The sequence below is a fragment of the Lissotriton vulgaris genome, chromosome 1_1, assembly GCF_964263255.1.
Source record: "Lissotriton vulgaris chromosome 1_1, aLisVul1.2, whole genome shotgun sequence".
NCBI lineage: Eukaryota > Metazoa > Chordata > Amphibia > Caudata > Salamandridae > Lissotriton > Lissotriton vulgaris.
The window spans coordinates 1,109,632,705-1,109,651,180 of NC_141685.1; the positions used below are offsets into that span (position 1 = coordinate 1,109,632,705).

The 18,476-nt window shown below is 47.3% G+C and overlaps 2 protein-coding genes across 5 annotated transcripts in view; both read right to left on the reverse strand.

Annotated features, from left to right (window-relative positions):
• The window catches only part of CRB3 (crumbs cell polarity complex component 3), an 80,078-nt gene extending 69,131 nt beyond the window's left edge, over positions 1-10,947 (reverse strand). For 2 of the 4 annotated variants that reach the window (XM_086963597.1, XM_086963603.1), the window contains exon 1: positions 10,882-10,947. The gene's annotated coding sequence lies outside the window, so the exon portion shown is untranslated. The other 2 variants (XM_086963601.1, XM_086963598.1) reach the window with 2 other exon arrangements.
• Positions 1-16,506, reverse strand: part of LOC147748696 (uncharacterized) — a 22,637-nt gene extending 6,131 nt beyond the window's left edge. The window contains exon 1 of the mRNA XM_086928372.1: positions 15,046-16,506. Coding sequence (XP_086784498.1) covers positions 15,046-16,506 — 1,461 coding nt within the window. The remainder of the gene's footprint in view (positions 1-15,045) is intronic.
• Between the last annotated feature and the right edge of the window lie 1,970 nt (positions 16,507-18,476).

Here is an 18,476-nt window from a genome sequence, read left to right on the forward strand (position 1 = left end):
AACACGGACCCAATGCAGGTAATTTGTAGAGTCTTTAATGTGCGCTACACATTCTCTGCCATGACGCGTTTCGGGCCCTGTGAGCCCTTGATCACATAACGTTGTTTGACAAGCCCCACCTCTTAAAATGTGCAGATACAGGTCATATGATCATAGGGCCTACGGACATAAACAGCAGACTTCCACCTAATTCAAGCATAACTTTTCAGAATGGTTTATATTAATTGCAGTTTCAAATACGTTTAATGATATCCCATCTTCATAATCACCATTTCAATCTATTCACAAATTCCACCACGTTAATTTAAGCTATACCATCCTGTAATATGTGCAACATTCGGCAGATTAATAATTACATAAAGTAAATGAATCCGTATAAATAAGCATCTATGTACACATCATTCTAAATCCAAATATACCAATTTATAAATTTAAATCATTCATGATTCTGTGCAAATCTGCTTGTCAATGTGCAAAATAATGCAAATGTGGTGCAAAATCCGCAAAAATTACAGGCATCTGCGATCTCAAGCAATTGGACATCTGACCTACATACTCCTGATCATCCGCTGCACATGGGCTGTCACCATTTTATTATTTCCTATTTTTGGCGCCCTCCAAGTACAGTGATTTAAATAGATTTTCTTGAATGAATTATTGGTGACAAGATCCTGCCCCAGTGGGCTCCATTCATATTTCTGGAATCACTGAGTCCCAACTGCCCCTCTAATTTGATCTCTTAATGCTGTGCACCCCTCTAAGTGAAAGAAAAAGAAGACAAAAAATCAATGAGTGGGTCACATGGGCCAACCCTAGTGTGTAAATAATATTTAAATGTCGAAATCCTTCTTTTATATGCAATTTTACATTTTAATGATTCATTCCCTTAGTTTAGGCACATCCTATAGCAATCTCCTATTCTTAACGTCACAGTGCCGTATGGTATGCCCAGACCCCTAGAGACACGTGTACATATCTTCGCTCGCATTTAACCTGTTGGGTGTCTCGGAGTCTAGCTCGAGTATGTACCGTGTTTCTAACAACCTCAACTGTGCCTCCCGGTCACCCCCTCTACGCAACTGCCGGACCATATCTAAAGTAAAATAACTAAGACTGTTCAAATCATTACGATGGCAAGAATTAATGTGCCTGGCCACCGGGTATGCCTCATCTCTATTGTTGATGGCTCGCATGTGCTGGAGTATGCGTTTGTGGACCTACAACTTGGTACTGCCCACATATTACAGGCCACATTCACACTCTAGCACATATACAACAAAGTCAGACTTACAAGTTAATTTTTTAGAGATGGGCACTGGCACTTCACTAAATGGGGTGGTATAAGACGTTCTATTCTTCCCCAGTTTACAAGCCTTAAACGTGCCACATTTGATAAACCCTTTAGTGGTTTGTAACCAGGAGTTATTGCTGGACACTTTCAGACTGCTCTTTACGAGCATGTCACTCATTGAACGTGCTCGGCTGAATGTTATTGCCAGAGCTTTGGAAAGGGTCCTGCCAATGATCGGGTCTCCCTGAACAATCACCCAGTTCTTGCGAATAATGGCACGTAATTGTTTATGCTGCCTACTAGATGAGGTGACGAGTCTTGGTTGATCAAAAACCGATTTGGCAATGGTAGGTCTTATCGGTATGTCTTTCCTCTGGGTCAAATGATCTTGGTTTTGATTAGCTTTGGCTATAGCTTTGTCTACCACTACCCCTGAATACCCTCTAGTTAGAAATCTCTCTCTACTTCTCATTTGGGCTGGTCTGCACTCTTTATCCGTACTGCAGATTCATCTGATTCTTAGCATCTCCCCATAGGGGATGCTGCGGACCAGATGACCCGGGTGGTGACTCGTGGCATGCAGGACTGTGTTCCCCGCTGTGTCTTTGCGATGTAGCCTGGTCTCCAACCTGCCATTCTCAATATAAACCTCCACAGAGGAAGTTAACTGAGGACCTACTTACATGACCAGTGAACTTTAGATTGAAACTGTTTACATTGATATTTTCAATAAATGTTTCTGCACTCAATTCAGAACCCTTCCAGATTATAAAGAGGTCATCTATGAACCTACACCATGCTATGATATTATTAGACATGGTTTCTTCAACTGTGGTTCTGAGGACCGGCTCCTCCCACAGCCCCATGTGCAAGCACGCGTAGCTGGGAGAGAAGCAGGCCCCCGTCGCCACACCCCTTAATTGATGGAAAATCTAATTCTGGAAGAGAAAGTAATTGTTATTGAGGCATACTTGAATCATATCACTGATCATTCTATTACGATTTAACATAATGGCAGGTTAGTTCTCAGGAAGTATTCCACTGCCCGTACACCGTCCAGATGATTAATACTTGTGTATAGGGCAGTCACATCAATCGTGATCAGCAGGAACTCCTGCTGCCATACTATTGGTCGAACTTTTTCCCAAAAATCCCCAGTGTCCCGCAGATACGACGGTAGGCCTCTTACATGTTCTTGAAGGAAGTAGTCAATATATCGGGAAGTATTCTCAAAAATACAGCGTTTAGCAGAAATAATCGGGTCTCCCCGGGGGGTTTGCTATACACATATGCACTATAAGTCACTCCTATGGTAGGCCTTGGCAATCCTGGAGGCAGAGTGCTTGGTTTTATGTGAGTCAAGTCAAGTCAAATGATTTATATAGCGCGCTACATACCCAGAGGGTCTCAAGGCGCTTGAAGAAGGGTGGGGAATTACTTGTTGAATATCCAAGTTTTAAGTTGCTTTCTGAATGCTAGGTGGTTCTGAGTGAGGCGAAGGTGAGTGGGAAGTGAGTTCCAGGTTTTAGCTGCCAGGTAGGAGAAGGATCTTCCTCCCATGGTGGTTTTGTTGATGCGAGGTACAGTAGCAAGGGCTTGGTTGAGGGATCGTAGCTGGCGGGAGGGGGTGTAGAAGGAAAGTCGTGTGTTGAGGCATTCGGGTCCGAGTTCGTAAAGTGCTTTGTGTGCGTGGGTTAGGAGGCGGAAAGTAATCCTCTTATTGACGGGGAGCCAGTGGAGGTTTTTCAGGTGACCAGAGATGTGGTCTTTACGCGGGATGTCTAGTATGAGTCTGGCTGAAGCGTTCTGGATGCGTTGGAGTTTTTTCTTGAGTTTTGCGGTGGTACCGGCGTATAGGGTGTTTCCGTAGTCCAGGCGGCTCGTGACTAGTGCGTGAGTGACCGTTTTTCTAGTTTCGGTGGGGATCCAGCTAAATGTTTTTTTGAGCATGCGAAGAATGTTGAAGCAGGATGATGAAACGGCGTTGGCTTGTCTGTTCATGGAGAGTGTGGAGTTCAAGACGACGCCCAGGTTCCGTGCGTGGTCCGTCGGGATGGGTGCTTTTCCAAGGGCCTCTGGCCACCAAGAGTCATTCCAGGCGGAGGGGGAGGTGCCTAAGATAAGGACTTCTGTTTTGTCTGAGTTCAGTTTCAGACGGCTATGCTTCATCCACTCGGCTACTTCTTTCATTCCTTCATGTAGGTTGGTTTTGGCAGTGTTAGGGTCTCTGGTAAGTGATAGGATCAGTTGAGTGTCATCAGTGTAGGAGATGATGTTGAGGTTGTGTTGGCGTGCGATGGCCGCGAGGGGGCTCATGTATACGTTGAAGAGGGTGGGGCTGAGTGAGGATCCTTGTGGTACGCCGCAGATGACTTTAGTGGCCTCTGACTTGAATGGTGGGAGGCGGACTCTCTGGGTTCTTCCGGTAAGGAACGAGGTGATCCATTCCAGTGCTTTTCCTTGGATTCCGGTGTTTCTGAGGCGTTGTATCAGGGTGCTGTGACAGACTGTGTCGAAGGCTGCGGAGAGGTCGAGGAGGATGAGGGTGACTGTGTCTCCATTGTCCAGTAGAGTTCGAATGTCGTCTGTTGCTGCGATGAGGGCGGTCTCAGTGCTGTGTTTGGCTCGGAAGCCGGACTGTGAGGAGTCGAGGGATTTGTTGGTTTCGAGGAAGGCGGCGAGCTGGTTGTTGACAGCTTTCTCGATGACTTTGGCCGGGAATGGAAGGAGCGAGATGGGGCGGTAGTTTTTGAGTTCGGTGGGGTCAGCTGTGGGTGTTTTTCAGAAGGGCGCTGAGTTCGGCATGTTTCCAACTTTCTGGGAAGGTGGCGGAGTTGAGGGAGCAGTTGATGACGTCTCGGAGGTGTGGTGCTATGATGGAGTCTGCTTTGTTGAAGATGTGGTGAGGGCATGGGTCTGTGGGGGATCCTGAGTGGATGGAGTTCATTAGGCGGATGGTGTCCTCAGTGGAGATTGGGTTCCAGTCATTAAGGATGTTTAAGGGGGTGTGAGAGGGTACCCTAGTATGAGCTGAGCCCCTCTGCAGCTTTCAGAACCATCTCATTATAGCTGTTCTATGATATAGCCATACCATATACTCTTAAGTGCATTATAATCCTCGCAGTTAATGCTAACTTTAGTTTGGCTTTATCAAAACAGGTTGTGTAAAGTGTCAAACACTTTGGAATACTTCCCCCGCCAATTCTGGCGGCGGGGGTAGCATTCCACTCTTCTAGAGGGAAAAGACATGTATGTTACTGCTTTACCCAGTTAAAGTTAAACAGAGCCCCAGCATCACAAAATGGATGCTGCTGCCACAGACACAAGTCTCACCTCCTGCTGCTGGACGAAACTCTGACAGGGGAGGCCTGGACAATAGTTTTCCAGTCCAGGGAGGTGCCAGCACCTCCCCAGACAGGCAGATGTGTATTGGGACAGGGAGGGCTGCATCAGCAGATGCTTTTTGAGACACTGCCTGGGGCACACAAGGTGCTCCATGCATAGCCCAGTTCAAATCAGTTTCTGGGGCACTTCAGCCCCGCTCTGGCGCGAAACTGGACAAAGGGAAAGGGGTGTAACCACCCCCTTCCCAGGTTCACCCATAGGATGGACCTAGCAGGTAATCCAGCCCCATTTTTTAGTATACGTATAGGAGCTGGGTCCCCAGGACTTTAGATTATCCTGGAACAAAACTTTGATACAGAACTCTTGGACCTTCGACGTTCTATTTCGACTACAAGACATCTCCCTTGTGGTCAAGGAGTGACCACCCTGTGCAAACAGGCACCATCAGTAACTTGCCGGTCTGCTTTGTCTGCGCTCCCGCCGGAACCCGAAGACTCAGCGACACAGGAACTGGACTTCCAGACTTCTCCGACTCTGACTCACAGCAAAGCTGAGACCAGTGGCGGACACGAGAGACCGGACACACTGGACGTCCTGCATTTTGCTAACAGCTCAACTACAGAGGTACCCTCGCAGTTGTGCATTGGTGTACGAGAAGCCCCAGACCCGAACGCCATTTGCACCGAAGCTCAGCTTTCCAGGAGTGCTGTGTGGGGCCCGCTCTTGCATTTCAGCTCGATGCTTCTTCCCGGTTGCTAGCCTGTTGGCTAGTACGCCTCCAGAAGACAAACCTTTGAAACCAAACTGCTTTCCTGGTTGCTTCAGCTTCCCTGCAAAGGAGAAGTTCCTCACACCTGGCTGGTCTGACAAGAAGCCCATCTTCACTTCCTGCATGGATTGTATTTGCCAAGGCTTGTTGGGTCCAGTCCAGATACTGACACCGCAGTCAACTAGATCCTTTGTGGGACAGCTCGAATCCAGCTCCTGGTCATCGTCGACGCCTCCTGGTCTTCGTGGCTGCAGAGACATGCTTCACCTCTTGACCTGAGATCATCGCGACATCGCCTGGTTCCTTTTTGGTCACTGGCTAGTGACCCAGACTGTCCCCTCTGCTTTCAGGTTCTTCACATCTTCAATCCACCCGGACACTCTTCCTCTGGCCGCCTGCAGCACTTCTTTGCAGATCTCCATTGAAAGCATTGACGAAACCAGACACCAAAAGGCACCTATGCACCCGGCTTCCCTGGGTGAGGTAACTCAAGTACTCCGGTGCTCCCGTGGGTCTTGACTCTTGAAGTGTCCTAGTCTAAAGGGGTTTTGTCGTAGTCCATCCGTAAGTGCCCTTAATCAGTAACTTTGTAACTTCTTCGCTCTCCGTTATAAGTCAATGGTAACTCGCAACTGTGTTTAGACACTGCACGCGTCTCCTGTGGGCCTCCTACTTCCTAGCCTTTGGTTGTTTAGGGTAGCCCAAGCGATTCCCCAGGCCTACTCACGGTTTGTCGTGATTCTTATACCACTTACTTAGTATATGGTTTGTGAGGCCCCTAGGGCATAACTGTATTTGTGCAACTTATTGTATGCTAATTGAGTAACTTGTGATGTACTTCGATCTCTGAACTCATAAAGAGTGCAGAGGGGTTGTGTTAGAAATAAATACATATATATTTGATATATACCTTGTCTGGTGTCCTTGCATTTGGTATTCAAGGGATTATAATTGGTAAAATAGCTTGCTTCACATGCTCTCTGAAGTCTTAGCCAAAGACTGCTGGTCCATGCTACCACTAGGATAGCTTATCTATAAGTTTCACTTAACAACCACCATCAATAAGGGTCGATTAGACTGATGCAAGGTGCCCACTAGAATAGTTGACCTCATATGCCAGGCTAACTTCTCACACCTATGTTCTGCCCAACTGGTCCTGGTTACTGTCCCACATATCCACAAGACCACAGTTGGATGAAGATCCTTCTACCTTTAAGCAAAGACCCCACCTCACGCAATCGGCATCACTGCCTCACTTCAGGAAGAACCTCAAGACCTGGCTCTTCACCGGAAGCACAGCGCATTGACGTACCTGCACCCCCCCACCCAGCAACATGAGACCCTTACAAGTGAGTATTCACATTCTGCGAGATACTGGTTGATTGATAAGTAATGGGGAGGCTCCAAGCCAGCCTTTCTTAGCAGTTCTTTTTTTTTTTTTTACAAAAGCTTTCACTAGCAGCGCATGCACGCTCTAAGCAAAACCTATAAAGCTGTTTCCTAAAGATAAGCAGGGGAAGGATGTAACTCATCCAGTGAGAAACACCATAAAACTGCTACGCAACAAGGAAGGGACAAACACTAGAAGAGGAAGGTGTGTGAAGTTGGTATGCTCCTAATGGGTCCCTGACTTCAGAAAGAGTCCCTAGATTAATGCCCTCAACTTTACAAGAAAAAGCACTAACCAATTTTCAAACAGTGGCTTTAGTTAATCCATATAAACATTTCATGTGTTTTACTTCATCTTGCATTCCCTATGATTATTTGTTGTTTCCGAATGTCCCGTGTGTAATTTATTTTCCCCAAGCAACATATGACTCATGTGGTACATACTGTGAACTGAGTCACCTCCATGTGTCAGAGCAAGTTGCGTTTGTGGGTGGATGTTTGTGACCGGGCACGACACAGCTCTGGGGACGGGAGGTCAAAGGCAGTGTGACTTTCTCACAATACCTGCCACTGGTTCAAAAACGTGGTAAAGTGCCATGCACGGCCAATCTGTGGCCTCTCTAAGAGCAAACAGAGCGATAGTCACATATGTGACCATTGTAATTGTGTGTAAGGGGGTTCACAGCCGTCAAAATATTGACAGCACCAAAGAAAAAGAAAATTAGGAGCATTTTGGGAGGGGTAAAGTGGATATATATGAAAGGAAGTACATGCAGAATAAGAGTGTGAAAAGATGTGCTGAAGCGGAAAGAGGTGAGACAAGCGGATGAAAAATGTCAGAAGTATGCAGGTATAAAAAGGGCGTAAGTGTCTAACAGTGAGAGACTACAAATTAAATTGGTGTGTAGGGGAGTTCATGAGTGAATAAGACGCTCCAAAGACTGCTACCAGTTTCACAGACCTTAGTGATGTTTAATTCAGTTGCGTTTCACGAAATTAAACATTTTCAGTTCTATTCATTCACAACAAAATTGTTATTCATTACTGCTAACAAGCATTGGCAAAGCCAATAGGGCTTGATTGTTTTAAGCGCATGTCCATTTTGGTGTTAGTTGCTTGGACCAATACCAGAAAATTCACAAAAAAATGCAGTGGGAAGCACAGAATTTTAGTTTACATGTTTTATGCCAAGGAGTTGGAAATGATTCCTAGTTACACTTTTTGGTGAAGAACCTTTCAGAGACTCTTTTCATCCAGCTTAAAGCACTGATAGTCTATCCCTGCAGGTCCTGTCCCTACCACCTTTGTTATAAATAAACATCCTCAGTAATTTTCATCTAGGGCTGTGGTACTCAAAGTACGGCTCGGGGGCCGGATATGGCCCTCCTGACCTTCACATGCGGCACCCAGCTGAATTACTGCACTGGGCTACTGTTTACTTCAGACAGCACTAACCAAAAAGATGTTAAGTACACGAGCAAGCCTTTGTTTCCAGGCTAACTGAAGTTTTCAAAAGTTGGGGGTCGTCTTATACGCCGGGTTCATTTTATAAGCAAGCGAATATAGCCCAAACCCTAGGAAAAGTTGGGGGTCGTCTTATACGCCCAGTCGTCTTATACGCCAGAAAATACGGTACTTTGGGAAGTTGCCATGGATCAACCAATTTGGTTAAGTGGGTAAGCCAGAATTGATCCTACGTTTTCTGGTTCCACATTGTGCAATGATGTTACATTTCAGTTCAATTATCAAGATACTTCCTTTTTACACTTGCCTCTCCCAAGGTAGGGATAGCAAACAGAGAATGCGTATCCCTTAGTGCAGTAGAAGGATAGCAACTTTGATACAGAAGAGCAGTGTTTTCAAATCTATGACTTATCGAGAGACTAGGGGTTAATTAAGAAGGCAGTATGGAATGAAACACAAAATAACTCCTTTGAATCACTGATCACATCATGTATATCATTCGCTTTCCCTACACCCACCTTAACCTCCCACTAAGCCCCACTCTGCCCTGAGGCACACAACAGAGCATACTTTGTGGCTCCTGTTGAAATGTTTGCAAGTACCCATGATCTAGGGAATGACTGCAAGAGGCGTCATGCAGGCAGCTCTCCATCCTCCTCACCACTAATTCCTGTTTAGGCCAACAAGACAGAGTGGCTGACCCAACTGTTGGACAGATGATAGAATTAAATGAAGGTTTTCTGTAATCACCACAAACTTAACATAACTCCATCACTAAGCAGTGTGGCCCAACGCAAGGGCACCATTCCGGTACCTCATGTACAAATCGCTTCACACATAGGCTTAGCAACGGTCTTCCAAGGAAACACCACCACGTCGTTCGATAGCGCCTTCCTCGCCCGCAACGGGTAATGACGCGCATTCTAAATGCAGGTGCAATTGAATACCTAGAATCTGGCTCTGAAGGGCCAGGGAGCGCGCAGGGTGTAATAGGAAAGATCCCAAAGTAGGCGCCCTCTGGTGACCTCCCAGCGCATATCCTGTGACGCACGAGCCTCTCGGTTGCATTGTTACTGTGCTCTCGGTTTCTGCATTGATGGATGCTCCGAGGGTCTCTGGAGAGGGCGTCGGTGCTATAGAACACATTCAATGTCCGATGGCTGCGAGACACAAACTTCCACGGTGCACAGTTCGACGCGCGTAACATATGAAAATGAAAACGAGCGAAACATGAGAAGGAACAAGGATGGCGTAAGCCTGGCATTCCCGGCGCAACAAGCCTGGGCTGGGAGCGGGTGGTTTCGGGCCTGCGGACTGAAGGTGGGGGTGAACCCAGGACTGGGCGCTAAGCCAGACCTGCGTCCGAGAGGTGGGTCATGCCAGGGGTGGAGTCTGCACTGTGGGGATGGATTCGGGGCTCCCTCGAGGCGGTGGGGTATGTGCGGGGGCGCCGCTGAGCTGTGCCCTAGCTGGCTTGAGGTCTGCACCTAGCAGGTGCATTCATCCGGAGATGGCATCTGTTTTCTCGGGCTCAAGGCATATTCTTCGGGGTAGATCAGACATGACGAGAGGGTAGATTTATGCAGTATACTCAGAGGGTGGATAAGATTCAGTATTTTTCTATGGATTCGTGTTTGCGCCCATCTCCTACAGAATACAGATTAGGCAACCCTTTCGGTGGCAGCCCCCATGTTGCATAGGAAGAAGGGGGCTGCGTACACCTAGGCCCAGGTTGTGCTAGGAACCTCAACCTATCAATGAATGTGCAGTCTCCCTCCCCACATCTGGTTGCCTGCCCCTTCCGGTCCGTACTGGTGATGTACACATTGCACCCACCCACGACTGATGTAAACAATCGATGGATTTGTTAATACACGAGGTACCTACGTGAACCCCAGACGGTGGCTGGTGGGCATTAAAGGTTCTTGCACGCAGGAAAGACATGACATCAACTGCTGACAGACCTTCACCCCTCATCCCGAGCCTCTGACGTCTGCGCCGGTAACTTGCGTAAATCGAGGTACAGGGGTACTTACACCCCTCTTTAGTACATAAAACCAACGCCCTTCGTAAACTGGCTGCACCCGCCAGAAGTTTTGAGTGTCCCGCCCCCACAGAGTACAGGCGGATACTTTTTTAACAAAACATAACAAGAAAAAAAACCTACAGGTTGAAGTCCAAAACTATCCTTCCACCTCCCAGTGAGAGTTTTAAGGAGCAGAGACTCGATCACCAAGACTTTCGTGGTCGGAAGGAGGTACAGGGATGCAGGAAGTGTTGCCTTCCTCTTAATCCACTCTCCCCAAACAAGCAGATTCCGAGACTTTTCCTCCCCAAAACGGGGGCAATTCCAAACTGACAGCAGCCCTCATTACGGGCATAGAACACATTGCACCACGAGTTTCTCAACCTGTATCTGCTCCATCCGTCTCCCAGCCATGCCCGAATTTGACCTCCTGGAGTCGCCCATCGCAGCGCCAACTTCATCTCCATCTGCTCCACCAACCGAACTTCTTTTGCCGATACCCTCCCCTTTCTTAATCTCGTCCTTTGCTTTCCACCGTGTTTCCCCTCTCTCTTTCTCTTGCTCAACAATTAACTTTTCTTGCTAGAACCCCCTCACCTGCTTCCTCCTCCGGGCTCTCTGCAGCGCTCACCTGAGCCGCACTTCCGGTGTGACACACCTGCCTCGATCAAAACGGAGGACGGACTAACGAGCGTATACCTGGGCAGAGACAGAGGAAGGACTAACGAGAGGCTCGGGACAGACACCTGCTTCGATACAGAATGAGGACTAATGGGAGCGTGCACTGACCCGCAAAACCCATTATTTATTTATTTAGTTATGTGGTATTATATAGCGTGGGAATTACGCACATATGTTAGAGCAATGCTTGAAATAGAAATAAATGTACTCCTTGTACCAGTTTGCTGCAAGAAGTGCCGGTACTCTCCCACTAAAAGCATCTCAGCAGTGCTGAGAAGTGCCAGTCTGTAGCGATCCTAACCTGTAGTAGACATACCCCTAGGCCATAGCTCAAGTCGGGGTACCACGCGGGTGGACGGCGTCCCCCCACTTATTTTACCAGGTGGACGCCGTCCCCCCTGCACAAAAGCTGGACTTCACTCTTTGGCCTCTCTAGCAGCTCGACAACCTGGCAATTAGAGCGCCGAGCCGCGAAATCCACCAATGCGTAATTACAGGTGAGGCTTTGTAATGGGAAACAAACCGGCAGCCTCTTCCAAACAGCGGTAATCAGTTTATGTGTAATTGTGACGGTTTTTCAGCTGATAATATGCCCTGTGTTTCACCTTGGCACCAGGCCTCAGGCATGGTGTGGGGTGCAGCAGGTTGCAGACTCATCTAAAGGCATATGAATACCCCTGTGAAGTCACTTCCGGTGACCGCGTCCCCCCACTTCTTTTTTTAGGACTTGTGCCCTGCCCTAGGCACACACACACACATCAGTAGGTACACATGTGTAAATGGGCGGAGGTGTGAATGGGCGAGAAAATGGTTTCACTACATTCCCCAGAAGGCCGCGTTACCAAGCCAGGGCAACGCCATATAAGCACCTCCTCCACAGTGGGAGGGTGCTTGGCAAACAATCCTGAAGCCCTGATCTGCTGTGGACGATTTCCTTCCGGCGGGAAGGATTTTCAAAAGACGCCGCAATTCCACTTTTGTTTCCCGTTCCGCATCAGGCACTTTTTTGCCCTTCTCGCTAACTGAATTCGGGAGACACCGCAATCCGCGGTTTATCTCCATGCCTGGGTGGACGCTTGCCTTCCCGCTGGAAGGATTTCTATAGATGCCGTAAAGACATTCGGCGGCTTCAGACCTGAAGCAGACGTTTGCCTTCCTGCTGGAAGGAGGTTTGAAAAAAGCCACAAACAAATCCCGTTTGGATGTGCGGTCCGGTGTCTTTCATGCTTGAGAGGCTCTCTGGTGACTCGAGTAGGATTTCTTTCTCATAGAACGTTTTCCAGGTATCGTACAGGGGTTTTACTTAAATTTCATTTTCCTTAACCTCAAGAAACGTTTGGAACCTTTCTTATTAGTATCAGCCTCGTGCTAATGTATTTCAGAGCGCTCCAGCACCGGTAGGCTGATTTCGTGATGATATAGCGGTAATGGCTATGACCTTAAGGTTACTTGAAGATTAACAATATTATGCTGTGATGTTAACAGCATAAGTATTAATTCTATTTGGCTGTTCCGCTGCTCATGGGATTACTTACAGGTGCATGAACCTGTTCCTCCTTTATACTGCGCTCCAGTTTGTCTGAAGATATAACAAGCCTGTTATTTCAAAACAACTGCTTTGGGGCTCCTTGTGAGTAATTGCTATGTTTGTTTATGGTGATTGACTTTGTATGTGTTTAGTGGTGTTTTAACTCACACATATGTGGTAATTTAACAGCGATTAGATTAAGCATTGGCAGAAGACATTCAGTATTTCGAGACTATCTTGCCTGTTTTACGGAATCCATTTTGTATTTCTGTCGGCCATTTTGTATGCCATGTGCTCTGTCCTACCTTTCTGTCAACTGCTCTTGAAATCTGCCTAGAGACAAGATATGTTTAGTCTCCTCTACTTTGCACATGCTCAGAAGAGCATACAGCTGTCCCCAACTTGTAACTGTCAAGATGTGCCCACCAAAATTAGCTAACTGTCAGCCCTTCCCACTTGTTGCTAGCACACTCTCTGTATCACCTTAAATGTGTCTGAAACCAATACTCTGTACCTTGTACCGCCTTCATTTCAGCCCCTGTGTGGGTATAAAAGGACCACGCTCCTTCTAGTCAGTGTGCTACCTCAAACTATACCGAAGGGTGTTGTGTGAATGTAGTTCCACCTCATGAGGTTTAATAAACTCTGTCTTTTCTATTCAAGTTTCTGTGCCAACTTCTTACTATTGGTCTAAGGACTCTAAGCAGAGAAGGGTGAATCCCTTGCACTAGTAGGCCTGGCTGGGGCTTGCTAATACAAATTGGCGCGTCCACCGTGGGGCTCATCGGCGACTCGGACGCCCGAATGATTTTCGAGACAAAGGATTGGAATCTCGCTTTGGACGTGATCACTGCCGGAGGAGACCCGAGTCTTGGCATCCACAGCATTTTCCCTTTCTTTCTGATCTGACCATCCAGGTGGCGCCGGTCCTCGACTGAGATCTCTTCTGTTGATTCACCGTGCAGTGACCGTTTGGTCGATTTGAGAACTTGGTAGTAGGAACCTGGACACCATTTGATTGGTAAGAGCCGTTTTGCGGCAATTGAAGTTTGAAGCCTTGGATTGGTAAGGCAGTTTTATAAACACTTACTGTGGCATTTTTGATATGTATTGGCCAAATATTGAGTTAGTTCTATGAATATGAAAAATTATATATATGTGTTGCAACACATATAGGCAGGTAATGAGGAGATTTTTCTCTACTCCTAAGAATATTTGAACGCGCAATGATAAGAGTGGCTCAAATCCACCGGAGTGACTTACCACACTCACACATCACACATCAGTAGAGAGGTGTGGCTCACTGGTTAGAGGCGGCAGACCCGGAGGCTGAGAACGGCCCGGGACCAGGGTTCGATTCCCGACGCGGCAGGGTCGAGGACCAGGGTCAGCGGACTGATAATTCTCGCCTCGGTGCCCACTTTGGGCAGTGATCACACTCGGTAACTCTGGGCATTAAGCTTGCCTCATCTCTACAACGGCCCCCCACAGACGCCGGGGATGCCTGGCTTCACCTTGGAGATACCCAGCATGGGACCATCTCACAGGGAAAGCCAGGACGGGTTCCCCAGCGGTCATTCGCGCCAGGATACTCCGGTAGTAATTGAGCGCGCTACAAAACACCTTACATTTACATTTACATTTACACTCACCTATAATTACTCAGTAAGAAGTCAGCCGGACAGTGGAGAAGAATAAACAAGGTAATTTTATTAGGCCACAAACTCCCATATGAGAGGGCCCTGTCCGACTTCACCCCAAAGAGTGCGCCGAGAGGACTAACTCATATCATCACAGCAATACATTATAACATGGTACAGTGGAGCAAAATACGCCCCTTCTGGAAAAGTACTGAACCCCAGAGAGGGGAACAATGGCATCATACAAGAGGCATCTGCACCTGCAAAGGCAACATTTGGCTATCTCTGCCCAAGGCCGCGGAGCCGGGCCTCAGCGTCTCTGGTGCATGAGAACACTACTGATAAGGAACTTGTTAGTTTCGGCCACAGCTAGCTGAGAAACGAAAACTGCTGCATTAGGGTTTTTCTTATTCCTACGGAAGGGGGAATGAGCGAGTGCGACTCGCGGACACAGAGGGATACTCAAAATGGAGGCACACAAGCTAAGCTAAGAAAACTGAATATCACCACACGTATAAATGAATGAATGAAGAGAAAAAATAACGTAAAGGCATAAGTACATACTTCATTAGTTAGACACATGATGCTAACTTGCATATGAAAATGTTAATGGATGGGGCATCGAAAATGAAACCTATCAGCCCCTCCTTTTAGCATCATTTGGCTAACTGGAGCGTAGCCTTTATTAGCTATAAAGGTAGCGCCTTTACATTCCATTCTAGGGGCGGGGCACACTTCAATCAAAAATATAAGCATCAACCAGCGAATATCTGGAAGTTCAATCTCCGTAGAAGCAGGACATTGACCAGTCACCTTTCTTGAGGGCCGTAAATTACTAGCACACATTGAGCAACATGGGGGGAGGCAGTAACCACAAAGGCAGCACGTCAGGAGTACACCCACTACTCCTACTATCCCCATTAGTATTTTCCAGCCCCACGAGGAGAAAACACCCCAGAGCCACCCCTGTAGTGACCATGTCCCAGTGTCCTGATGAAGTTCAGTCGCTAATCTATGGAGTTTCTGTACCGCTAAGTTAACTGTCGGGGCTGAATCTGGAATATACACGCAACAAGACGTTCCGATGACGCGGCAGGCTCCGCCCCTATCAGCAAGAATGACGTCTAATACCATCCTGTTTTGGATCGTGAATAATCTCATAGCCTGCATCTCAACAGACATATTAGCAGCAATGTCTGCTTCAGTATTGACCACTTTCTCCATCACCCTCGACAATCTACGAATGGCCCTACTGTTAAATATCGGACCCCAAAATGGCAATAGGCCCTTAGAAAAATCTGTCCATTGCTGTAAAGAGGTGTCAGTCTGATCTACATCCTCAACCTGGAGTGCCCTCCTTATGCGCTGCTCTGGTGGGCTGATAAACCTACGATGAGTCTTATGGTAGTCAGAAGGTGCCACGTACACAGGTGGAAGCAGATAGGCCAGATAACAGACTCCACCCCAACCCTCGGGCAGCCATAGGTACCCATTGTCTCCGCATACAAAGTAAATATTGGGGGGCGTTACCAGAGAAGGACTAAGAGGCAGACGGATTGATGCAGTCATGTTACAAGAGCTGTTCCCAACCTTTATAGGACCCCTCCCTACTATACAAAAGAATGGGGACGGTCCCACAACTGCTAAGGGCATCACAGACTTATTGCTACCGTTCCCCTTTGGGGGGTATCTATATGACAGAGAGGAATTTAACTGTAGAAAACTCTCCCTAACTTTGTCAGTGTCATTGGGAGTCATGAATCGTCCTACTTTCTTCGAACATGTCTCCAAAAATATTTGATCAAAACGTCCATCAGTAAACAACTGTCCAAGAGAAGAAGTGGGCATAGGGCGTACTCGCATTGTCATAGTACATCCTCTGTCTGATAGTCGGGGAGATAGGAAATCCGGTTGTTGGAAATATTTGACCATACCAATCAAAGTGTACCACCCCACACAACTATTCACCGGTGTCAGGGGAAGTGCTAGGAATCTATCTTTTTTATAAGCAGCAGAAGGTAACAATCCACAAACCCAACAATCGGTCACATTATAGACTGCATGAGCATGATGTAGAGTCTTAATAAAAACATTATCTCTATAGCCTTTTCGTAAACTTTGTTCACCATAATCAACAGTAATCATGTTATGTTCGGGAATGGCAGAAGGTGTAGGGGCAAACACATGTACAGGATAGGCTTTGTCCAGAAAAAACAATATTCCAAGAATCGCAATGAAGGCAATAAGCAGTATTACAATGACCACTATTTTTCCTTTGCGCGGTAAAGCCAACCATGGGGAATCAGGCTCGGGTCTACGAGGAGCCGCAAAAGGCTGCTCCTCGTCGGGGATGGGACGGCCAAAGGGGTACATTTCTTTTATCAAAAATCAAAAGTCAAAAAAAAGAAAATCTAAACTAGAAAAATAGTCCCAGGCACTCCAAAACCGGCCAGAGGGGTTCTTCAACCCTTAAAAAGGGATCTTCGTCCCTGTGTCAGTTAAAGCCTCACAGGTAGACTTCTATTGTTCGTTCCCTAATCCCTCGTTGGAGTTGCACAGCTGCAGCAACTCAGGAGCACTGATCTGGGCCCAGACACCGCTCTAATGTCTCGTAAAACAGAATCTTCGGCCAAACACCAGGGCTCTTACTAGTCCGTCCCTAACACTAAGCTTATTCTGTAAGATATTGTCCACACCTCTACTTGTTCTAGCACCCTATCTAAGCCCTTCTTCCAGTTTTTAGTCCCTCATGCCTTTCTCCTTTCTGGGCCGCAGATTATAGCGAGTGCTCCCTCGCACTTCAGGATCTGTGAACAGAATGGGTATGTCTTTGGCAAGTGTTGCGTCCTTCGATGCCTGATCACTATTCTCAATGGGAGTCTTGGAGCTTGCAACAAATATTTTCTTTCTCTTTCCTGTACTCAGCTCCTCTCCCCTCAGTGAGGCATCAGAGAAAGGTGTGTATCTTGGTATCACTTCACACTCTTGGTCAGCAACGCCATCACTCACCCATTTGTCATACGGCAATGGTAGTGGAACCTTCTTTACATGAGATGCGTGGGTCCACGCCTTTCGACCCTCAACTCGAAGTGCGGTGCGTGTTGTCAGGAGCACCTGCCTCGGCTCCGACCACCTTGGTTCCAGGCAAGACTTCCGCTGATACTTCTTCACCACAACCCAATCCCCGGGTTGTATGGCATGTCTGGGCCCCTCCGGCAACGGCTTCAGGGTGTCTGCTACCTGCTGGTGAATAGAACGAAGATCTTTAGTCAAAGCATACAAGTAGTCTATCAACAGAGGATACTCAATTTCTGAAAAACATTTTGGTCTTGGTACTCCCCACACGTTAGCGGGGCGGCCGAATACCACCTCGTGAGGGGAGACACCCGTTCTGGAATTAACTGTCACTCTGGTAGAAAGTAATGCTAAGGGAAGGGCATCTGGCCAACGGAGTCCTGTACTCTCCTGTATTTTGGCCATCTTCAATTTTAGCGTTCCATTAAATCTCTCCACAAGTCCCGCGGCTTGAGGGTGTTGGGCCGTGTGGAACTTTTGGGAAATCTGCAGACCCTTACATATCTGCTTCATCAATTCAGCATTAAAGGGTGTGCCATTATCACTCCAGATCACTCTAGGCAGGCCGTATCGGGAGAAATACTCTTTTATCAACATTTTGGCTGTGGAAATGGCCGTACAATCTTTTGTTGGGAATGCCTCCACCCACCTGCTAAAAGAGCATACAACCACCAGGACATATTTGAGGTTGTTAACCCTTTCCATTTCAATATAATCCATCTGAATCACCTCGAAAGGGAAAGAAGGGGGGGGCGAAATTGCCTACTGGGACAGGTGTTCCCTTTCCTGGATTATGCCTCAAACATACCATGCACTGTTGTACTAAATGGGTAGCTACTTTAGAAATGTTTTTGTTGCTCCACACTGGGTCCAATAATTTGCATATACCCTTGGCACTAATATGTGCTGGTCCATGAGCCATTGTCACCACTGGGAGGACATGCGTTTGGGAGTAACCATCGTCTTTTATCTGTCATATCTGTCCAACATTCATCAGAATCCAGTCCCCCCCCACCATCCTTCCATGTCCTCAATTCGTCCTCAGTCGCCTTGTCTTGTATTTTCTTTACGCTCTGTACAGTATCGGCAAATATATTAACATCTGGTACCCATCTAGCTGGTCCTGTCACAAACATTCGTGGGAGTTTCGTCCTAGCTGTCTCCTTTGCTGTCTGGTCTGCGAACGCGTTTCCCCGTCCTACATCATCCACCACCGCCTTGTGTGCACTACACTTTATCACAGCCAGTCGTCTGGGTCGCGTCAATGC